General features: G+C 49.3%; 6 protein-coding genes across 6 annotated transcripts; 2 read left to right on the forward strand and 4 right to left on the reverse strand.

The window, feature by feature from the left end:
* Positions 1-8: 8 nt before the first annotated feature.
* On the forward strand, positions 9-3,250 carry J7337_002953 (uncharacterized protein; the record flags this gene model as incomplete). The annotated part of the gene is made up of 7 exons (XM_044820678.1): positions 9-78; positions 160-302; positions 365-532; positions 592-762; positions 823-2,218; positions 2,267-2,570; positions 2,623-3,250. The coding sequence occupies 7 exons, from the start codon at positions 9-11 to the stop codon at positions 3,248-3,250; spliced, it is 2,880 nt and encodes a 959-aa protein (XP_044684978.1).
* Positions 3,251-3,938: 688 nt separating this feature from the next.
* Positions 3,939-5,923, reverse strand: J7337_002954 (uncharacterized protein; the record flags this gene model as incomplete). The annotated part of the gene is made up of 2 exons (XM_044820679.1): positions 3,939-5,638; positions 5,698-5,923. 2 exons carry the CDS (start codon positions 5,921-5,923, stop codon positions 3,939-3,941), a joined length of 1,926 nt encoding a protein of 641 aa, XP_044684979.1.
* A 6,195-nt stretch (positions 5,924-12,118) lies between these two features.
* On the reverse strand, positions 12,119-13,914 carry J7337_002955 (uncharacterized protein; the record flags this gene model as incomplete). Its single annotated transcript, XM_044820680.1, has 3 exons — positions 12,119-12,748; positions 12,808-13,211; positions 13,257-13,914. 3 exons carry the CDS (start codon positions 13,912-13,914, stop codon positions 12,119-12,121), a joined length of 1,692 nt encoding a protein of 563 aa, XP_044684980.1.
* Positions 13,915-16,500: 2,586 nt separating this feature from the next.
* Positions 16,501-18,863, forward strand: VPS1 (vacuolar protein sorting-associated protein 1; the record flags this gene model as incomplete). Its single annotated transcript, XM_044820681.1, has 6 exons — positions 16,501-16,553; positions 16,609-16,743; positions 16,802-18,188; positions 18,242-18,503; positions 18,558-18,642; positions 18,695-18,863. The coding sequence occupies 6 exons, from the start codon at positions 16,501-16,503 to the stop codon at positions 18,861-18,863; spliced, it is 2,091 nt and encodes a 696-aa protein (XP_044684981.1).
* A 567-nt stretch (positions 18,864-19,430) lies between these two features.
* On the reverse strand, positions 19,431-20,690 carry J7337_002957 (uncharacterized protein; the record flags this gene model as incomplete). Its single annotated transcript, XM_044820682.1, has 2 exons — positions 19,431-20,572; positions 20,630-20,690. 2 exons carry the CDS (start codon positions 20,688-20,690, stop codon positions 19,431-19,433), a joined length of 1,203 nt encoding a protein of 400 aa, XP_044684982.1.
* Positions 20,691-21,611: 921 nt separating this feature from the next.
* On the reverse strand, positions 21,612-23,138 carry GDH2 (NAD-dependent glutamate dehydrogenase; the record flags this gene model as incomplete). Its single annotated transcript, XM_044820683.1, has 3 exons — positions 21,612-22,645; positions 22,744-23,019; positions 23,078-23,138. 3 exons carry the CDS (start codon positions 23,136-23,138, stop codon positions 21,612-21,614), a joined length of 1,371 nt encoding a protein of 456 aa, XP_044684983.1.
* Between the last annotated feature and the right edge of the window lie 843 nt (positions 23,139-23,981).

Here is a 23,981-nt window from a genome sequence, read left to right on the forward strand (position 1 = left end):
TCCTCATCATGGCTGCCGATATTGGCCAGATCGCTCAACTTCTTGACGCAACTCTCGATCCCACAGAGCACCGTAAAGGTACTTGATCCGTTGCCCTGTCCCACTACTTCGTTGCCCCGCGGGTTTGATTGGAAACTAATCAACAATCATCACCAACAGCTGAGACTGCCCTCAAGCAAGAGGCTACCAAACCTCAGTACTCTCTCAGCCTTCTCAACATTGTCAACTCCGGCACCCTACCGCCGAAGACTCGACTCGCTGCTGCATTGGCCTTCAAGAATTTTATTCGAACAAACTATGTGGTCCGTCTCGCCTTTTTCTCGACCGAACCTACCCAGAATACTAAATCGCGAACTTCGTGTAGGACGAGGAAGGCAACTATAAGCTACCTCAAGATGAAGTTCAAGTCATCAAGGAGCGCCTCATTGGCCTCATGATCTCATCCCCCCCCAATATCCAGGCCCAGCTTGGTGACGCTATCAGCGTTATTGCAGACTCTGACTTCTGGCGACGATGGGATACCCTCACCCAGGTGAGCTCGCGATATTGATGGCCAGTTACTGTATAATGTACTGACGGTTTTTGGTGTAGGAACTCGTCAGCCGGTTTTCCGCTACTGACCCCAAGGTCAATGTCGGTGTTCTCGAGGTTGCACATTCTATCTTTGCTAGATGGCGACCTCTCTTTCGAACAGACGAACTTTATATGGAGATCAATCATGTGATTGAGACCTTTGGACAAGCTTTCGTTCAGCTTCTTGTGGTAAGTCATGGCGAGTGAATACTCTTGTCTGCTTCGTGCTCATGGTTTCTGGCGCATTAGACGACCGATAAGAAGATTGCCGAGAACAACGACAAGAAGGAAGTGCTGCATGGCTGGTTCGAGGCCTTGGACCTTCAAATCAAAATTCTCCATGACATGTCTTGTCATGATCTACCTCCTATCTTTGAGGAGAATCTCGGCAGCATCTCTGAACTTCTTCACAAGTACCTTACCTACTCCAACCCCCTGCTGGAGACTGATGACGACACCGAGACGAGCATAGTTGATACCGTCAAGGCTGATATTTGCGAGATCCTTGAACTCTTCACCGTCAAATACGATGAGGATTTCTCCAAGTACTGTCAGCCCTTCATTGAGAAAGCGTGGAACCTTTTGTCTTCAACAGGCCCCGAGACCAAATACGACCTCATTGTCAGCAAAGCCCTGCATTTCCTGACCGCTATTGCGTCGTCTGCACAACATTCAGGAATCTTCAATAGCGAGGATGTTTTGACACAGATTGTCGAGAAGGTTATTCTACCCAACGTGGCGCTCCGCGAATCGGATATCGAGCTCTTTGAGGACGAGCCTATTGAATTCATTCGCAGGGATCTGGAGGGGTCTGATACAGACTCCCGTCGTCGATCTGCTACCGACTTTCTTCGAAAGCTTCAAGAACGATTTGAAGCGCCTGTGACAACGGTGGTGTCCAAATATATTACTCACTACTTGTCTCAAGGAAGCAGTGATTGGAAGTCCAAGGATACTGCTATCTATCTCTTCCTGTCTATCGCTGCCAAGGGTGCGGTAACTGCTGCTCAAGGTGTAAAGACTGTTAACCCCCTTGTCAACGTCGTTGAATTTTTTGAGCAACACATTGCCCAAGATCTTATTAGCACACAAGGTATTGAACCGATCTCAAAGGTCGACGCCATTAAGTACCTGTACACTTTCCGAAGTCAGCTGTCCAAAGAGCAGTGGAAGGTGGCTCTGGGCCCACTGATTCAAAACCTGAACTCAGACAACTACGTCGTTTACTCTTATGCTGCTATCGCAGTGGAGAGGGTGTTGTTTCTCACCGACGATTTGGGCAACCCCATGTTTCCCCGTGCAGACATTGAGCCCTTCGCCAAGGATCTTCTCGGCCATCTCTTCAAGCTCATTGAAAAGGAATCAAGCCCCGCCAAGCTACAGGAGAATGAGTTTTTAATGCGTTGTGTTATGAGAATTTTGATCGTTATCAAAGACGGAGCTATCCCTCTACTGGACAATGTGTTGACCCATCTCATTCTCATCACCAATGTGATGAAGCAAAACCCCAGCAACCCCCGCTTCTATTATTACCATTTCGAGGCTATTGGTGCTCTTGTCCGATACTGTGCCCCTAGCAATGCTGCTCTTTTCAACGAGAAGCTGTGGGGACCCTTCCATCAAATCTTGGTCGAGGATGTCACGGGTAGGTCACGCAGTTCCAAGTTTGTGAACATTGCTAACATCTCATCAGAATTCATGCAATATGTCTTCCAGATTCTTGCGCAGCTTCTCGAATCTAGCCCCTCCGAGACCATCTCGGAGAATTACAAGGCCCTGTTAGTTCCTCTCCTAAATCCCACACTGTGGGAGACTCGAGGAAACGTTCCCGCGTGCACACGTCTCTTATCGGCTGTCATTCCTCGGGCATCCAAGGCTATTCAGGCTGAGGGACAAATTGCGCCCGTTCTTGGAATCTTCCAGAAGCTGCTCAGTGGCAAAAAGTCTGAGGTACTTGCCTTTGACATCTTGGATTCCATCGTGAAGAGCTTTGAGCCGTAAGTCTTTCATCTTCACATGCTTGTATTGAGGTCTAATTTTTGGTTATAGAGCTGTCCTGAATGATTACTTTGGTACAATTCTCAGGCTAGTGTACACGAAGCTTCAAGGAACCCCTGCCGAGTCTCTAAAACTCCGCTTTGTCCGCTTCTACCATCTTGTATCTGCTCGTCTTGAGGCTGGCTATGGAGCCGACTACTTCATCCAGCAGTCAAACTCAGTAGAAGACGGCGTTTTCACCAAGGTCTACCCTACTTTTGTCCTTGGTGAAACAGACAAAATTGCACGCCCAGTTGATCGAAAGGTTGCTGTTGTCTCTCTTACCAAGACTCTGTGTGACTCGTCAGCGTTTGCTCAACAGTTCGCGAAGGGCTGGGCCAACAGTTGTCGCAAGCTTCTTTCACTACTTGTTAACCCCCCTACTGTCGCTGCTGGCGCTGGCGATGAGGTCGTTGCGGAAGCAGATGTTGATGACATTGGCTTCGGCATGTCTTTTACTGCACTCAACACCTGCAGAGGATTGGCTAAGGATGATTTCCCCGAGATTCTCGACGTCACCAAATGGGTAAAGGAGTACATGGCTAGCGCCAATCAGCGACATGGCGGCGCAATTGAGCGCTTCGTCAGTGAGCGATTGAGCCCTGAGGAGCAAGAAGCTATCGCCAAGTATATCCAATAGACAGACTAGAGGGATGTGATACGATGCATGTGGAAGATGAAAAGGGGGCTAAAGACATCCTTTTGTGATGTTGAATGATATTGAAAGAGCTTTCCGAAGAATACCCGGACCCGAAGGGGGGGATCGCGAATACAATTGATGGATGACACGCGAGACAAAAGCATGACAGTTGAGCACCCAAGCCAGCTATAGGAATAGAGGACTGCGAAGAACCCACATCAAGTGAGGACGAATTCTGAGCTCCAGCCCCTGAGAACCATTTGCCAGTGATTTTATGTTTATCACAATGCTATCACGTCAAAAGTAGTTTCAAAAATGTATTAGATGGCTGATGCTTTGGCCGTTGAATGACCCTGGTATGATGCCAATGTCCATCAGAATCCAAAGACACCGAGCAATGCTTGTGGAGACAGAAAGTCATCCGTTAACAGTAAACGCCTGGGGCCACGTACCCAATAGCCCCTTATCTCCGTCATTAGAGTCGTGACGATGCCATCGTTTGGTATCAAAATCATACAAGCAGCTATGCTGCACCAAAAACTGCCCATATCCTTATCATGTGCAATTGCATAACAGCAAAATTCAGAACTAGATATCGCTCCAGAATCGCCAAGAACTTCAACCATGGGATCCAGTATTGTGGGATCGTCTCAGTATACGGTCTTGTTGTTTCCTGGAAGTGGCATTTTCAGAAGAAGGTGCCATCTCTGCTGACAACGCCAACACTGTTGCGCCATCCACATCTGGCGGTGATATCACCAGAGTTCTGGTCTCGATCTCGGTCTCGCTTGGGCACTACAATTCTTTCTGGATTTAGTGTCCCACATGGTAGGGGCGAGGGCTGGAGGTCGACCTCGCTGCTTCTCCGGGAACTCCTCCCACTAGCGTTCGTCTGGACGAACAGTAAGCTACTGGTGCTCGATAGTCTTTTGGTAAATTCGGTGAAACTCAACCTTTTAGTAGCGGTGCTTGAAGTAGAGAGACGCTTGTCTCCGTTCGATCTCAATGAGGAATCATCAGACACCATGCTTGGGGGTGCAGTCAATTCCAGCCTGGCCATGTTGGCAATCATTTGAGGGGTGCTGTTGGTCCTCTGTGTGGGGTTCGGCCTCGTTTTAGCATGTGCAGTGTGCGGTCGTATAGGAGGTGGCTGGGGTATTATCGGAGTCCTCGATACTGAAGAACGGCTAGATGGCGATAACGGTGCTGGGTCACGACGATCAGCAATGAACTGCAATGCCCTCTGTGTTGTCGAAGGTATCAAGGCCGGACCTCGTCGATCAGGGACCCCTCCATACGCATCCTCATCTAAATCGTCCGAATCGCTATCATCATCCTGGCTAGAACTGTCAGAGGCTTCGAAAGCACTGCGCATTGCTAATTGTTGGGCTCGTTCGGCCTCTGCCCTCTGTTTCATTTTGTCGTCAGCTTCTCGCATCAATGCATCAAATCGAGCTAGCGAGCTCAACTTCTCCTCGCCAGGCACCTCTCGCTCTGAGCCAGGAATGCATCGCATCTGAAACGCTCTGTCCAAGATGGTCTCACGTGGCCCAGGTGGAGAGCTTGACTCTATCGCAGCGATAGATGGATGTGGCGGCTGAGAGCCAATACTGCCGCGACCGCGGATTGGCGAGCTCATTGTGGATGATCTTCCTTGCGCAGAGGTCCACCCCTCGATGAATTCCCCCTGATAATCTCCAGTGGTGTTGACTGGGGATGGCAAATCAGTTGGAAGGACCGTAGTGTAGTGCTGCCCAGGAATCGGGAAATTCATCTGCTGAATTGGATAGTTGTTGCTTGAAGGAGACGAGACATCACTGCGTTTTGATCGTAAACTTGGAGATTCGGAACTGAATGTGAGGGGCCGCTCTCTGGTGGTGGTGTTTGTAGTAGTTGTTGATTGGGTGTTGATAGAGCTCTTATGTTGGAGACTCCGTGGATCAGAGCGGCCAGATTTGTTACCACTAGTCGGCCGGGAGAAATAATCGGAGGCATCGCGGGACATCGAGGCAAAGGGATTGGAGAACTGGGGTGACATTGGGCTCTCTGGACTCATCGGAGATTTTCGAGCAAGAATGTTGCGTGCCCACTCATGTAAACTGACATGATGATCGTCTGGAGGCGTGCGAAACCACAGGGTCGTTGCACTAGCTTCTTTGCTCGATGATATGAGACCGGCAGCCCGGCTCGAACGTCGCTTCTTTTCTTTGTCGGCAACGGAGATGACGAGAGTAGGAAGAACGGGACCCTGTTTGCGATGATTGATCTGCTGGACCTGGCAATCGGTGATAGAGTTCACTGGCCATTGCTGGATTGGCTCATTGTCGTCCTGAAATTGCAATAGGGTCAGCTGGAAGACATCGGGCAAGATACTCAGGAGCTTCATACCTTGTGTTTATAGATGAGTATGCAGGATTCTTCTATTGGTAGTTTGGGGAAAGATCTACTGCCCCCAAGACTGTTGTTGCGACCGTTGGGGATAAACTGTGACTGACTAGGGCCACCTCTGATGTTACGTCTACCAACGACAACATATCGCAGCTTTTTCAGATGATTGTGAGTTCGGGTGACAAATAGAGTAGCGCGATAAAAGAGACTAACCTTCCAAACAGCTCTTCCAAGTATCTGGCCTCGATCCGGAGGGACCAGGAGCATCCCTTCCAAGTTATCCATGGCGAGTGAGCACGATAAGAATATGCGCAACGCAGACCATGGAAACGATGCCAAGTCGGATGGATTGATCGATGCCAAAAGAAGCCAGCAAGTGGGATCACAATCGCATCATGAGAACTGAATCATCAACGGAAGCCAACAGAGGGATAGAGTATCCCGACAAGCCAAGACTAGCAGAAAACAAACAAGCTCCCAGAAACAGAACTCAGTAATATGGCTAATCGAAAACAAGTTGAGCGCAGAAAGACGAGACTGGAAACCCGTTGAGTTGGAATGCAGAGAAGAAAATTAGAAGAGTCGAAAGATCCAATGATGTTTGTGGCAACCGGACAGAGGCCGGATAATGGAAGGTTCGGCAGCTGCTCGGAGACGGGACGGGCAGATCGGAGTAGCCAATTAAGGTCCCCTACTAAGAGGTACTCAGGACAAAATTAAGTTAGTCGTAGGCTTAGATGCAAACAGTAAAGGAGGTTAGTAGGTAAAAAGGAAGGTAGCAACGGTCCCGTGTCTCGTCTTGCCCTGCTCAGAAAGTCGAATGAGGATACAAGAGGAAGCCTAAAAGGGATGGCTGTTTGAAGAAGAAGAAGAAGAAGGGGATTTCGTTGGCGGCTTACTACCCACCTAACCTGCTACCTACTGTACCTACTACTAAGATAGAGAGACAAACATTGGTTAGTTCAGCTCGTTGGCTGGCCGTCTGATGAGGTCCTCTTTCCTCCATCGGATTGGATTTCTCTTAACCGACCTCCACCAGCCCCTGTTGGAGATGGGATGGTAGCGGGAAGAGGGGGGGCCATGATGGGGATGGCCTCAGCTTCTTGACCTAATCCATCCTGGACAGCCCGTGGACGAGACATGCGCATGGTTAGCACGAGGTTCACCTTTACAGTACTCCGTACAGAGTACCTAGGCAGGATCCACCTTTGAGAAGACCGGGGGCGCGAGGGTCGATGCGGGTGGGACTGGTGCTAAGGCAGGTACGGAGGAGGATGCGTTACAGCCAGGAGTCAGGCGAAATGAACTAAAAGTCTCGAACAGAAATGGAAGGAACAGCCTCAGCACCGCTGCACCGGTACCTAAGGTAGAGTGGTTTCTCCAGGTACGTTACCTACCTATGCGCCTACCTTACCTTACAGTTCAGCGAACACAACTTGTCCGAATCCGGGCAGATCCATACAGTCTTGTCTGGATGGAAGTCACCAGCATCGGTGGAGGAAAGGAAGACGTGATTGACACAATCTTTGACCACCTTGATTACTACTAGGTCCCTACCTGTCTCAAGGCCTAGGCAACTTACCTACCTATAGTACTGAGTAAGTCCGACTCACCCAGGTACCTTAGGTACGTAGCTACCTGAAACTTTTAAGGCACAATGCTGGTCCTAACTCTTTTCTGTCTGTGGTGGGAGGACTGAGCGCAGATATCATATTGAGATCTGACAAAGTTTGAAGAAAAGTTAAGTGTCGTCTGACCGTATTACCCGAGATCTTGCAATAACAATGGTCGGGGAGCAAGAAAATAAGAACTGAACACATTTATGTCAGGAAATTTCCCAATTACGGATAACTTTTGAGAAACTAGACGTTTAGTCGGTCAACAAACAGTTCATCCCAGATGAAACTGACTCGGGTAAGCCTGGTGGATCGACCATGTTCCTCTACGGAGTACTCTGTAAGCCAGGAGAATTTGACAACTGATTATTACCAGGTAGCCAGGTATGTGCCCCTGTCCTGACTTCCTTACCAGGTTGGAACTTGGAGGAGGGGCATTTTCAGACGTGGGGACAATCAAATTCTCCTTTCCCTCAGTTCTTAGGGAGTAAGTTGTAGGAAAATAGAGTCTCGATGGGCAAAATCCGCAAGCAAATTCAGGTAGATAATTGTACTAAGGTAAGGTAGAACTGGAAGTTGCAGAGGAAACCTTTCCATCATGAGGTGTAAGCTTGGTAAGGCACCTAAGATATCGTACCAACCTGTTTGCTGCAGGGAGCACGACTCAGGATACCTTAGCGCTTCTGGCAAGATTGCGGCCACTATCATTATTCTGCCCATCCTCTGGAAGATCACCTCACCTTTGCAAGCCACCAAGTGACGACTTGATGAGGCGACGTCGCCGCTGGATGCTTTCTGTTCCAGCACCTCCAACAAACACCCTTAATTATCCCAGCTACATTTTGACCTTCCGACGTCTGGTTGCCGGTTATTCCCTCTGAGCCCCCATGGGAGACGCATGTCAACTCCAGGCCCGCGTGGCCGCTCAATCATGTTTTCAGATATTCCCGATATTCATCGGTCCTAGGAGAATTGGCAACCATGTCTGTGCACACTATATCTGAGAAACAAACGATATGATGAGGGTCGTAAACCGAAAATGGAAGACCAAACTCCCTCGCTCATGGGTTCCGTGCCCATGTAGCCGTGCCCATACTGACGCTTGAGCCATTAATCATAACTAACCCATGCCTAGATCGTCTGGATGTTTCTCATCGCACGGTAATGCACGGAGTGCGGTATGTCATCTACAGGGATGCTCCAAGATCGAAAAAGCAAAGACCTGCCTTATACCAGTGTGCCTAGTTGTAGCCGCTACGTTCTGGTCTTTGAAGTAAAAGGAAAGAATCAAGAGCTTCGAACCTCATCGAAAGTCCTTTGCACACAATTGAAGATCTTCAGAACACCACAGGCTCAGTCACGATCGATCTCAAGTGCTTCGTCGGTACCTAAAGAGCCAGCACGTGGCCAAGGTCAGCACTTCTGGTTGCTCTAACACCGCGCTACCAACACGGGCTCTAGGGGCGCCATCAAAGTTACTCAAGAGACTACCCTAACTATTGTTTGACCTCGGACTCTGTACTCCGTATCCGTAGTCTGTTATGGTGTCTACCTGATGGGCAAACCAGCAGAGTCCGTCGCCCATTTTACACGCGGCGCCGGCCCATCCCGCCACGATTTCTAAATCTTTTATAACCAAGGTAACATCAAGGCATTTGTAACATGTAGCACTGATGTAGTATGGTGAACCAAAGCATCCTCAGCACGGAATATTTCCGACAGTAGACTGGTGTTCATGTCAACTACTCAGCTTCAATATTGGGGGATCAACAAGGTAGTAAAAGTCATTTACATGGAAATATTGTAGCCCTCACTATTTGATAGTGCTGACTGTTCCTTCGGGCTGGGCGTCAGGTTGCATAGTACAATACCAGGCAAGCAGACATGGAGTACAGAGTAGTAAACACAATTACAGAGTACAGTGAAATCCAAATGCCCAGCCCTCTGGCGGCCGTTCCTGGTCCACTAAGCAGGGGGGTTATGGAAACATCAAATCCCGTCGGGATATTTCCAGGGGTCTCAAGGTGGCATCGACATCACTCTGGGCTTTTTCTCTTCGTCCTCTTGAAGGGGACAGTTCCTCCATATATCATCGCAGCATCGTTAGATGATACGGTGCCTAGCGACAGTGTTCAGAACGTAAAACAATTTCGAGAAAATTTCTCCCCACGACCCCTTTCTTACTGTTGAAAGACAGGCTGCCGCCTCAAATAACATCCTTGATTGATACTTGCTCAGCTTCCTTACCTTACCTATTCAGATGCTACGATGTCCTCGGCAAGAAAACATCAGACCTTGATATAAGGTAACAAAATAAACTTCGCAAAGGGTATCCTAAACTCGTCCTAAACTCATCCTAAGCTGACCGTAACTTATCGTAAGTTTACCCAAGTCTCTCTATCATTTAGGACTAAGGTCCTAAAAGTTTTCTTTCCTCCCCTAGGACGTACAGATGCCTCTCAACAAAATCAACTCTGCCTCCACTTCGGCCCTTCCTTTCTACCTCGGCCTTGCTCTTCATCCGTCTTGGTGCCCACGTTGTCCGTGAACCATGGATGCTTCAACGTCAGGGGGGAACAGCCGTCAGGGTCTTAGCGTCTCTACGGAGTGCGTGCATGGCTCTATAATGCACGGTTCACCATGTGTCGACAGGGGTTCAAAGGAAGACAAGGAAGAGAAGCCTTGATGGAACCGAATAGATAAATCAATAATCAGTTCCACAAATCGGGATTACTGTATGACTTGGTATATGCTTTGTATGTTATTCTTTGTAGAATCAAGTGAAGTGTTGTTGATTAGCTTTACCGTCTAAAATGCATCGATGGCGGCAGCTCTGCGAGATTTATTTGGATTCGTTACCAAGGCATAATTAACTTGTCTTCTGAGTTGAATTCTGGAGAAGAACTTCGGGTAAGTTGACCTTTCCCAAGCCTGCAAGAGGCTCGAGTCTTTCATCTGTCAGTTTGGCAAGAAATATATTCCATAGGAGATCCAAGTTAGTCTGATTTGCTATTCACTTTAAATGCCGCCTCTTTGGTCCGTCTCTTGATGTAGATGGGATGAGTGCTTGGGTAACATATATCTAATAGGTCCTTCAAAGTCCACCAGTAAGGCCTATAACATCGTGCTAGGCCGAACACTTTGACAAACCTATAGCTGAAGTCGTCGTATATTATCCACAGCTGCAGAGACCTTGTGTGAAGTCTGATAAGTGCTGTGTGATATCATATATTGATCTAAGTACCCGAAGCTACATGCAGATAGATCCATAAACTTGTGTTGATGTAGCCCAGTATCTCAGATGCTGTTGCGCGTCGATAGGCTATTAAGTACCAGCCATGGTTCAGTGCCGTGTCGAGTCCCTGAGTATACCCAGTCTGTCATTTACTAAATTACGATTCTCACAGCTTCTATTCAAGATCGATCTTGCCGATGCACAAATGGCGTGCCGTCCCATGCTTGACCTGGTCACCAACCCAATCATCTATCTGCCCTGGTCCCAGTACCGCAAGGTCAGTTCATGCAGGCACTGCTGATAGTGAACTCAATTCTTATATTTGAGCTTAAGATTCTTCAAATACCCATACGCCTTACGAGACGTCCCCTGGGGAGTAGGAAAGATGGCCAAACATTTTTTGTCCTTCATGATAAAGGCCCCCGAGTTTCTTGCTTCTCTTGGGCGTTGCCTATCATTTATCGGCTGAATGAGACCTTGGCCAATTCCGTGCTTTAATCCGGCTACTTTCACTCTGACATTACAGGAACGGGTTTCTTGTCTGTCATCCTCTTGCTTAGCTGGCCAATCCAAATCCTGACTTTTGAAGAGATATAAGATGCAACTTGATTCATCTGAATACAAAGAAGAAGCCAGGCTTTTTATAGGCAAGCTAGAATACTAGAGGAATCTATGGGATTCCAGGTAGCAAATGACGAAGGCAATCAGTCTGCCTAATAACTTTGTTCTGTGTTATTGGCTGGTTGTGAATGTAAGAATTCGTTCGGATCACATCCTTGATAGCAGTCAATGTACCGCGCCTTGACTACCAACTTAGGTAACCACTTTGAGCTACACATGTTGTTGACACTTTGATTCTCTCCCATGCTGTTTCAAATCGCCAGGTTTGCTGGGGGTCAAGCGACGTCGGGGTTGAGCACAAGTTACAGGATGCTATAAACTTCATGACTCCAAACAGTTGTACCGATACTACCGCCTGTCCTGTGTGTATAGCTGGCTCGCGCTTTGCAATCGGCGGCTCACAACTTTCTTCTGCTAGTTTGGCTGAGTATATGTTGTGAGGAACGATTTCGCAGTCTGTCCGGTCCAGTGCAAGAAGTTAAGTTTTCGGCACACGAAGGGCACTCGCTCCGGTCTACCAAGGTCGAAACGGTCAGGAGACGGATTGTGAAGATGGGATTTCATATTCATGCGTCTGCCTACATGAATACAGGAGGGTGAGGCACTTGACAGATTATTCAGACATCTCGTTTTACACATCAGCCACCACCTAGACCTAACGCCGAGCATCAATGGTTATTTCCCCTATTCTTCTCAGCCCATGATAATTATGGCTGTGCCGGCGTAAGTAATCTTGGTGTTATACTTCCGTACATTCGCTTCCATCTACTCTATAAGCCAAACACAAAGCACGCCCACCGTGTTCTTCCTGCCATAAAAAAAAAGTCACTAGAATGCGTCAGGAGTCTTTGGCGATGCCGTATTCATCGTTCCTCTACTGTCCAGCCGTTGCCTGCTTGATTATGACGAGCCCTTAATTCACCACTGACCGTTTTGTTGGACCAGCTGGGATTCGTGTTAGCTGTTGACTTACTCGTTGGGTCGCCAAGGTAACACTCTTAAGAACACTCACATCTTTATCCGGCCATCGTCTCCCGCTGATGCGAGCATATACGAGTCGGTAGGATTCCACGCAACAGCATTGCAGCGGGGATGATGGCCATGTAGGCGCTCGACTGCCGCACCCGTGTTTTTATGCCATATAACGATGTTGCCATCTTCACTGCCACTTAGAACAAAACTCTCGTTGGCTCCACCAAACGAACATCGAATTAGATAGTCACCGCCTGTGTGACCGAAAAACTTCTGGACCGAGTTCCGCGTCAAGAGGTCAATGAGCTGAGCTTCACCGTCGCACTTATTGACAAGAAGATGACGCGAGTCTTGGCTGATGTTGACTGATGTCGGTCGGGCTTTAAGTTCCATATCAAACTCCAATTCTCGGGTAACAGCGTTATAGACGTGGATTGTCTGCTGATTGTCCACGGCCACGAGCCAACGACCGTCTGGCGATCCACATAGATCCTGGACTCTATGCTTTACCCCCCACTCGTACTGCTCACTCGTATCCAGGTTCAGAGTTCGAAGGCTGTAATTAGGATCTAGCGTTCCAACAACTAGTGACCGACTGTCCTGAGCCCAGACGCAGCCGCTCACAGGCTCCTCGAATTTAGGAAATTTCCTGATCAAAGTCCCGTCCTAAGCTCGCTGTTAGTGCTGCATTCGGGGATGAGAACAAGGAGTTGGTGAGAGCTCACTCTCGTAGTCCACAATCTTGCGTGCCCGTCTCTCGAGCAGCAGAGAATCAGGGAATCGTCAGGGCTAAAAACGATGTTGCCGACACCGCCATCGTGGCCGTCGAGAGACTCTAAAACTTTGAAGGTGCGTGTATCCCATATCATAACCTCTGGGCTACTGCCACACGCCGCCATCTTGGTTCCGTCATGGGAGAATTGTACCTGCCAAATCTCATCGCCCATATTCGAAAGCTCCAATGCGACCTCCGTTGGGAAGTTGCGTCTGTCACAAAAGTGGTCTGAGTAGAGCGAAGGCGATAACGCTTCAGTATGGTATAGACAGGTGTCGATCTGACTCTGCTTAACCTGCTCAAGAAGGACTGCCAGGCGGTTCTCAGGGAGCATGACCGACGGTGATATGCATTCTTCTCATGTCAGCACGGAACCATACAATTCGACGGAATACGTACTTGATAACTCCGAGAGCAACATCTTTCGAGATTGGCCATTCGCACCATCCCATTCAGCCTTTGCCATAAGATCCTCGACCGAACGACACATGAGTAGACCTGATAGGAAATGCAGTTTACCAGTGTCATGAGATAACGGTGTCAACTCGCTTCGAAGTACTATCAGAGCCTTACTTGTATCCTTTTGCTCCAGAAGCTCCAGAAACTTCTGCTGTCGTAACCAAAACCTCATGGCGTTGGGATCCGCGCCAGGTGCCAATACAAGGCCGTTACCTGGGCCTTCAGTCTCCAACGAAGCGCCAGCAAGCAACTCTTCTGCCACGGGCCATGACCCGGTCAGAACAGCAGATCTGAAGCCGGCTACAGTTGGACTTTCCAATTCGTACCCACTCTCTTGGCTCACATTATCTGCGGCAGTCCGATATCCCATGTCTGACAACGCTTGTATCAATAGTCGGGTTACCTCCTCGCGATCATGGCCAAAATACTTTGAAGATTGTTCGTTGCCTCGAATGACCGAAGTGTTCTTATCTCGAGCTGAAGACCCGTTCATGGGAGTCTTGTTACCGTTTGTCACCCCTGAAAACACTTCATTTGATCCATTAGATATTCCCAAAGGAGCACCATTATGGGGATCAAGAATGTCACTGCCACCCATGGTGACGTTCCCTCTTCGTCGCTTTGCTCTAGGCTCAGCGATAAGATTTCCGTCTGGCGTGTAAGATTGGCCAGTCGACGGTTCGAAACGGCGGTCAGGAGCTGGGGAGCGTTGACGTCGTCCGAGTGTCCGAGCCGGTACTTGACCCGGAAGTCCTTCAAATCTGGCAACCGAAGAATCTATATTCGCGATGCCAGTCTGTGTCTGATTCCGGTTTTGTCGATGGGGTTGGGGCGCGGTTGCGTTAGCCGGGGAGACGGCGGAGGAACGGGCGGAAGCAGTAGTGTTAGAAGAGTTCGAGAGAAGGTGTGGCGTGTCTGGATCACTGGAAGTGGTGTCGTGGAGATTTGGGTGCGATGGCTCGTCGGAGGAGTCCAGGACGGCCTCTCCGCGGTTTCCTGCCGCGGTGGAATCTGGGGTAGCTTGATTAGTAGAAAACTGGCCTTCGACCAGAAAAGGCAGTGCTCAGGCAAGATAACGAAACAACGAGAAGGCGAGCACGATGACAAAAGGCAGGATGAATGTGAAGAGTCGTGGTATTGTGATGTAAGGTTAGTAGTGTATGTAATGGATGGTGGTTGGAAGCGGGAGGTGGAGGTGGTGGCGCTTGATAGGTAAGGTAGATCAAGTTAGCAGCTGTGGTCAGTTAGCAAGGTAGGTAGGTGTGCATGTGACGAGGTGAGGATGCTGGAGGAAACCGCCGTCTTGGTCTCTTATTAATTAGTAGCTTGAGTAAGCCAGATACGACTCATGTCAATATTCATGAGTATCAACGAGATCATCAGAGCTACCACTATGGTGGTCTTGGTGACTACGTCCACAGTTATGGTGCTATGTGTTGAGGTATGGCAGAGCTCTCCTGTTGTCGCCGGTGCTAACTAATTAGGAGCCGTGAACACCCTTGAATGCTTCTCCTACAGCCAGCAAGCAGAGGTGTACAGCACATCTCCCCTGGTCTACCCCTGGAACAATCGGTCACAGTGGCTGACATGGAGTGGCATAAACATTGGGAATTATGGATCAGAGGGCGGAATGAGTGGAGGTTTGCGAGACGAGTTAGCCTATTCAGCATTGCCTCTGTTTCCTACCTATTTGGATATCCCATCACTTTTGATAGGTAATTTTCTTTCTTTTACCCCAAAAAATAAATTATATAGGCACGTATTCTCTTATTGACAGCCAACTCAAAGACCTCATGGAACATCTCACCCATCCGTCAGTTAGCGTCTCGACTTAAGACGCAGTGTCACCCCACACCACTGCAGCCTTAGCTGATGACGTTCAAATCGTATCGTCACCGCAAATGATGAGATACTCCCGAGTCCTGGACTGCGCCTGGCTATGTGAAATCCCGAGGATGTCTTACAGTGTGCTTTTCGTCAAGGGGGTGACCAGAAACTTTTATGTTCTGACGGCTCCTCTGCTGCATTCTCTAATACAAAGTCTACCACCATGCTGACAGTTCCCGAGCAAGCTGCTACATTAGGAGCTACCTATGTACCAGCTTACAATGGATATCGTCCAAAAGACGGACATCTTGTGGTTGTAGCTCTTCCACTACTTCTGTATTTCATTCCCTCTCTTATGCCCTGTTAGGGCTTCGAGATAACTCCTTTTTCTTTTCAAGTTAACAAATTAGAATCGAGGCATGGCTGATCAGGTTTTTATCGCCGCCTGAAGATTGACATCAAAAGGCGGGAACTGATTGTATAAACAGGGGTCGGTCTAATAGTACAAGTGTCCTTGAAGTACTGCAATGAAACCTGTAAAGCACCGACAAAATAGGATTGACAAATCAAATGAACCGCTCCTGGGTTGACTGAATAGAATCAGACACATGTTAAATCCAAAATCCGTTTTGTTTCGCCTTTTGATTGTACTTTGATAAGTGAGATGAATAGGTACCTTGAATCTGAACATATATAAGTATTGAGGGCCTACAAGCAGGAGGGGCTACCTACCTACCATTGAAGCCATGTTATGACAGTATCGTCATGGCGTCTCTTAGGTATGCCGCCTAAAGGAAGGCAACCATTTTTATCTTTGGGACCATCACAGGCTGACGTGTTCATCAGGCTACAGAGTTCTGAGCTTCCATGTTGGCCAGAATGATATTCAGGGCCGTCACGTGCAGTATGATTGATGGGAACGCTAAGCTTTTGGACCAGTTATGTAAGGCAATAAAAGCTGAGATTGGGAATTCCTGCGCCACACTGTTGTGGCACAATGTAAGGACGTAATGCGGCGCGCAATTCTTAGTGCCGTTAGGCTCGTGAACTCGCTGTCGTCCTGCGAGTTCCCTCCTTTATTCTAGCAACACCACCCATCACTTATATACAACGACCTTCTAACCCCGAACGCTGTTCATTCTCACGACTTGTACGCTTGAAAGACTGACAGACCAACCAGGGCTGCTGTGGTGCCCTTTTCCAAGCTTGCGCAACGTTTCCTGCTATCTTTTGCCTCGACCGCTTTCCGGAGGTTAAATAAACCAGTAACCCTCCTCCCCCACCCATCGTTTTCAACTCACTCGATTTTACGCATCGTTCAAGCGTACACAGTTTCAAGCTGGAAGAATCAACGAACATGAGCGGCACCCTTGCTTCGCAGGGCGGCATTTCGGATCCCGCCCTGATCCAGTTAGTCACGATGCCAACCCTCCAAATCTACCCTACCTCTAACTTCCATTGATAGACTTGTCAATAAGCTTCAGGATGTTTTCGCGACTGTCGGTGTCAACAACCCTATCGACTTGCCTCAGATCGCCGTGGTGGGAAGTCAGTCAAGTGGAAAGAGTTCAGTTTTGGAGAATATTGTCGGTCGAGACTTGTGAGTTTGCTACATACCGCCTATGTTAGGTCGCTTTCAGACTGACCGCCCCTCTCAGCCTGCCCCGAGGCTCTGGTATTGTAACCCGACGTCCCCTCGTTCTTCAACTCATCAACCGCGCGCCCCAGAGCAATGGAGTCAAGGCCGAGGAGGTTGATACCACCAACGATAAGCAGGCCAATGCCGATGAGTGGGGAGAGTTCCTTCATGCCCCTGGGCAGAAGTTCTACGACTTCTCCAAGATTCGAGACGAGATCTCGAGAGAGACAGAAGCCAAGGTTGGACGAAATGCCGGCATCTCCCCCGCTCCCATCAACCTTCGTATCTACTCTCCCAACGTCCTCACTCTGACCCTGGTCGATTTGCCCGGCCTTACCAAGGTCCCAGTCGGAGACCAGCCCCGCGATATCGAACGACAGATCAGGGAGATGGTTCTTAAACATATTGGCAAGTCCAACGCCATCATACTTGCAGTCACTGCCGCCAACCAGGATTTGGCCAACTCGGACGGTCTCAAGCTGGCACGAGAGGTTGACCCTGAAGGTCAAAGGACTATCGGAGTCTTAACCAAGGTTGATCTGATGGATGAGGGAACCGATGTCATCGATATTCTGTCGAACCGTGTCATTCCTCTTCGGTTGGGCTACGTCCCCGTTGTGAATCGAGGCCAACGCGATATTGATAACCGAAAGGCCATCAACCAGGCGCTCGAGGCTGAGAAGAACTTTTTCGAAAACCATAAGGCTTACCGAAACAAGAGCTCATACTGTGGAACTCCTTATCTCGCGCGCAAACTTAATCTCATTCTCATGATGCACATCAAACAGACCCTGCCTGACATCAAGGCCCGCATCAGCAGTTCTCTTCAAAAGTACTCGGCTGAGCTGGAAAGCCTCGGCCCCTCTATGCTCGGCAATAGCGCCAACATCGTTCTAAATATTATCACCGAGTTCACCAATGAGTGGCGCACAGTTCTGGATGGTAATAACACTGAGCTGTCCAGCACTGAGCTTTCGGGAGGTGCTCGTATCAGCTTTGTCTTCCACGAGCTTTACTCGAATGGTGTTAAGGCCATTGACCCATTTGATGTTGTCAAGGATGTCGACATCCGTACCATCCTCTATAACTCTTCTGGATCTTCTCCAGCGCTATTTGTTGGTACTACCGCTTTCGAACTGATTGTGAAGCAGCAGATCAAACGATTGGAAGATCCCAGCCTGAAGTGTGTTTCTCTCGTATACGATGAACTTGTTCGAATTCTGTCACAGCTTCTCGCCAAGCAGCTTTACCGCCGATACCCTCAACTGAAGGAAAAGATGCATGGCGTGGTAATTGCTTTTTTCAAGAAGGCTATGGAACCTACCAACAAGCTTGTCAGAGATTTGGTGGCTATGGAGTCATGCTATGTCAACACAGGCCACCCCGACTTTTTGAACGGTCACCGAGTAAGTTGTTCGATCTTGAGCTTCCTTGAAATGTCTCTAAACTGATATATCAGGCAATGGCGATGGTGAATGAGCGATACAACCCCAGCAAGCCTGTTCAGGTTGATCCCAAGACTGGCAAGCCACTTGCATCAACCCCCCGGGCTGCCAGCCCAACAGTCCCCGATGCCGATAGCGCCGGTAACTCGGGCTTTTTTGGTAGCTTCTTTGCGGCCAAGAACAAGAAAAAGGCCGCTGCTATGGAAGCTCCTCCACCCACTCTCAAAGCTTCCGGTACCCTGTCAGAACGCGAGAACATCGAGGTTGAGGTTATCAGTACGTTTAGATGAATCGTTTGACTTCTATGATATAATACTAATGATTGTACAGAGCTCCTCATCTCCTCTTACTATAATATTGTCAAGCGAACTATGATTGACATGGTCCCCAAGGCTGTCATGCTGAATCTTGTGCAGTAAGTGTTCCGCGGCCAGAGATTCCCTCAAGTTGTCTAATATCAGCTACAGGTTTACCAAGGACGAAATGCAACGAGAACTCTTGGAGAACATGTACCGAACCGACACATTGGATGACCTTCTGAAAGAGAGTGACTTCACAATCCGACGGAGAAAGGAGTGCCAGCAGATGGTTGAGTCTCTCTCGAAGGCTAGTGAGATCGTCAGTCAAGTGCAGTGATGTGGTGATGGACAAAGACTCTTATCATGACTTCCCTGCTCAGCATCGGGGTCAGACTGAGCCCTTTTGCAGCTTCTCCACCTACGAATCAAACGCCCCAGGGGTATCACTACCCAGCAGTCGTCTCCCGGCCTCTTATGACGTCCTGAGCATCACTTTATTTATACTTTTCGATACCACACTTTTCAGGGGAGGCCTAGAGTAGACTGCTTAATGACTTATATTGGGATGCATGGCTTGGCCCTTGTGTGCGACAGGGTTTGCAGGCGTGGTTTCGTCCTGGGGTGCTGTCGAGGATGCGGGAGCAAATGGTGGTAATGTGTTGGCTGGACAGCTACTGGCTTGCGCTTTCTACCAAGCTTACTTGTTAGTTCTCGGTAAATTGTGTAGAGAGGTCCTGTTGTAGGTAGAATATATAATCATTGCCCTTCTGAGTGTGCATCGAACGCAGCTCTCTCTCTCTCTCTTTGGTGCCTCTGTCCTAATACACAAGTTATCTGGTCTTTCTGTCATTGGCGCAAGCCAATGGTGCCTTGTATAAGATACGGCGCTCATACATAGTACATGTCACAGCTTGGAAAGCTCCTTGAGCACGAATCCTCCTCGCTCCAGTACATAATCGGTTCCGTTCTCCCATCCCAACCAGTTCCTCAAGACTTCTTCCCCACCTACTCCAGGCTTCAGCAACTTCGCTCTATAGCCGTCTCCGGGCACACCTGGGCCTTGTCCAAACCGAGCTGGGTCTGTATGCCCTACACCCTCTTTCACAGCAAGACACGGCGTCTCCCGCAAGGTCACCGCTGGTCTCTGGTCACCTTCCCGCTTGGGGTCGTCCTCTAGTTCGCTATACTCCAGCACTGGGGTGCAGCACGCATCTGTACCATCGAAGACTAGTTCCCACTGGGCACGAGTCTTGCTTCGAAACTTATCTGCCAATAAATGCCGAAGCTCGGGCCAGCGATCTCTGTTGTGCTGATCTTCCTCCCATCCTTGACCAGCAATCTCGAGCCCGCGTAGAAGAACGGCAAAGAACTGCGGTTCAAGAGCTCCGACGGCGACATATTTGCCATCCGATGTCTCGTAAGTGTCGTAAAAGGGAGCACCTCCATCGAGCAGATTGTTTCCTCGGCCACTGCTGCCCACTATCGTCTTGAGCGCCATTCGAGGAAAAGTGGTCAGATATGAGCTTCCATCTACCATGTTTGCCTCGACGACTTGTCCACGGCCAGAAGATTGTCTTGAGATGATAGCCATCAAGATACCTTCGAATAGCATTGCTCCTCCACCAGCAAAGTCGGCCAGAATGTTCCATGGCGGATGCGGCTTCTCGCCATCTCTGCCCAGCATTCCCAGCGTACCTGAAACGGCGAGATAGTTGATATCGTGGCCTGCCATTAGTGCATATTTTCCATCACGCCGGAACCCTGTCATGCGACCATATATAAGCCTTGGGTTAATACGGCACAGCTCATCCGGACCAAGAGACAGTTTCTCGAGTACGCCCGGACGAAAAGGGTCAATGAGGACATCGGCCTCAGCAACGAGGCGCCTTATAAGCCCAACACCCCGCTCTGATTTGAGATCCACGGATATGGAGGATTTATGCCGGGCTAGCATGTCTTCTGTAGGAGCAGATGTGTCGGGTCGAGCACGGTCTATGCGGAGAACCGAGGCACCTGCGTCAGCGAGCAACATGCCAGCATAAGGTCCTTCAAAGAAAATCGGCTCATCAACTTTGCTCTTTCATTCGTCTTTGGTGTACTCACCAGGAGCAAGACCAGCGAATTCTAGCACCTTGATGCCAGTCAAAGGAGGATGCTGCACCATGGTAGGCGATACTGAAGGTAAGATGAGATTAAGTATGCAGCAGTAGGGTCAAACCAAGGCCTTCAATTACATCAAGTAAGGCTGAAGGAATCATATCTGACTTACAACTAGAACGAAGGGGATATATAAGATCCGATGCCTTAGGAGCTTTTACGGAGGTAACACTTCCCCGCGGTAACACCATCAACCGAGGTTCCACAAGTGAACAATCACAAACCATAGATTTACCCAGACTAGTAGACTAGGAAACGCCGCGTCCATTCTGTCCCAGATCCTTGGCTAGGTACTTAATGTTACATGCCGAAGTGGAGACGGCTATGAATGAACTTCACCGCAGATACGTGAGACCTTGGATCGCATTGAAGCGCAGCACACGATACTAAAGAAATTTATACCACATTGAAAGAAACAGGGCCTCTTTACTGGACCACCTAATGCCTCTGAAACTATCATTGTGTGAAATAGAATCATGATCCAATGACAACGGTTAAGATTTGAACATTTTTGAAACGATCAAGCTTATTCTCTTCTGAGGTACATGCAATCAAGTTAACCAAACATATATCACAGCGCTCTCATTAACTTTGAATCAAAAGCATTTTGTTTCATTCCTCATTCTATCGGGCTGAAAAGGAGAAAAAGTAAAAGGAAAAAGGTGAAAAAAGCTATATAAGATCCAGGCCCACGTCTATCGTGAAGAAAAACAAAAGTAATCCCCTTCTTGAAACCCCGCCAACGCCCAACAGTATGCATGCCCTGATAGTAGCCAAGAATGAAACTCCTTTTCGTGCAGAAATAGGTCGACTCTGGGCGAGATAATCATGGTGAGAAGATCAGAGACCCTTGATGTGAGCCCAGCTCGGGTATTGCGGTCTCTCTGATAGGTCTCTTATCTCGCTCCAGCCATCCTTAACTGTCCATTTAGAACCAGTCACCCTGGTCGTGCATGGCCTCAGCAACCTTGATGAAGCCGGCGATGTTGCTACCAGCAATCAAGCTGGGAAGCTCACCCTCCTTGGCCTCAACGTACTTCTGAGCAGTCTCGAGACCGGCGACAAAGGCGTCCTTCATAATGGCCTTGAGGCGGTCATCAACCTCCTTCTCGGTCCACTGGATACGCTGGCTGTTCTGAGCCATCTCAAGGCCGGAAACAGCGACACCACCACAGTTGGAGGCCTTGCCAGGGGCGTACCAGAGAGCATCAGCACCCTTCTCCTTGCGGTGGGCCTCGAAGACATCAATAGCCTCAGCAGTGCAGCCCATGTTGGAACCCTCAGCGACGATGAAGGCGCCAGCGTCAACAAGAGCCTGGGCCTCCTCCTTGCTGACCTCGTTCTGAGTAGCACTGGGGAGGGCAATGTCGACCTTGCCAACATGGACCCAAGGACGGGCACCTTCAATCCATGTGAACTGCCCATCGTGCTCGAAAGTGGTCAGGGCTTGGTGCTTGATCTTGAGGGCAGCAATGTTGTGAATTTGCTCGGGTGTGAAGGAAGAACCCTCCTTGGCGACGAGAGCACCCTTGGAGTCGGAAAGAGAGACAACGGAGCCACCGAGCTCGATGATCTTGAGAGCAGCGTACTGGGCGACATTTCCGGAGCCGGACAGAGCAACACGCTTGCCCTCGAAGGTGCCACGGTTGGCGTGCTTGAGCATGTACTCAACATAGTAGACGAGACCGTAACCAGTAGCCTCAGGTCGGATCAAGCTACCACCCCATGAAAGACCCTTTCCAGTGAGGACACCCTCCCAACGGTTGCGAAGCTTGCGGTAGGCGCCAAAGAGGTAACCGATCTCTCGGCCACCGACACCGATGTCACCAGCAGGGACATCAGTCTCGGCACCAATGTGCTTGGACAGCTCAGTCATGAAAGCCTGGCAAAATCGTCGAATCTCGGCATCGGACTTGCCCTTGGGGTCGAAGTCGGCACCACCCTTGCCACCACCCATGTTGACTAGAACAATGTTAGCGAGTCTGATTCATTCACTTGTGCCAATTCCATCGCCCCGCAATATGCAGGGACCAGACAAGCGCGGCGATGAGGTCACTTACGGCCAGTCAGGGCATTCTTGAAGATTTGCTCGAAACCAAGGAACTTGAGAATGGACAGGTTGACGCTGGGGTGGAATCGAAGACCGCCCTTGTAGGGGCCAAGGGCACCGTTGAACTGGACGCGGTAACCGCGGTTGACCTGGAGGTTACCCTTGTCGTCGTTCCAGACGACACGGAACTGAATGACACGCTCAGGGATGGCGGCCACAGCAAGGGCAGTACGATACTCGGGGTGCTCGTTGAAGAGGGAGCTGTTCTCGAGGGCAGAGGCGAGCTCTAGAGATTGCAAGTTAGGGTTTATGTTCTCATTAATGTACATAAATGGGTTACCTACCGCCATAAGCCTGCTCGAACTCGGGCTCTTGGGGAAGGTGAGACATGGTGTTCAGCTGCATTTGGGATGTGTGTGTCGAGAGTGGTGATTGATAAATAGATTCCTTCTAGGAGCAAGATTGCGAAGAGGTTCGATACACTTTTCGAGACGTGTGAATGGGAGGTGAGATAAGGAGGGAGGGAAAGCGTCTTGAAAGGCGACGGGAGGGCGAGGTTTATATGGTTATCGAGGACTGCAAAAGAATGGCAAGAGATGGTCGCTTGGCTCGCTCCATCACTCTTTCCGTCATGGCATCGAGGTCCGCGTCCGCATCCGATACAAGACCGATGCCAGGACGGGATACATTAGGTACTACATGAGCTCAGCTTAGCACGCACGGCACGGCACACAAACATGCGACAAAGGCAAAGTACCTTGTCTTCCGTGTTCAGAGATAAAGGACGGGAGTCAGAAAAAAGCTCACTCGATAGGCAATCGCGTTGCCATTATCCCATCTAATCGAGTGACAAGACACACCCTAATCTCTGTCGTTCCCGATAAACCCCAGTCTAGCGTTACACCCCACATTGACATCGACAAGGAGCGACATCACACACCCCTGGGGGGGTTCCAATTTTTCCCATCATGTCTGGTCGTCTGGAGTTAGTTGGGGTTGTGGTTGTGGTTGTGGTTCTGGTTGTGGTCTTGTAAGTTGAAGAATTTGTATGCGGGAGACATAGACGAAACACATGTTGTCGTTTTCATCTGCCATCCAAGGTAGTAGGAGCTTTCAAATAACCACATGAGATTCATGCCTCACCTTAGCAACTTGCATGTGAGAGAGAGCACTAATCTATTACTACTACACCAGGGTCTTTACAGCTGCCGTGAGCTAGCTCCTCCGTGCAAACTCCGTTTCTTCCCC

The sequence above is a fragment of the Fusarium musae genome, chromosome 2 (assembly GCF_019915245.1).
Source record: "Fusarium musae strain F31 chromosome 2, whole genome shotgun sequence".
Classification (NCBI taxonomy): Eukaryota; Fungi; Ascomycota; class Sordariomycetes; order Hypocreales; family Nectriaceae; genus Fusarium; species Fusarium musae.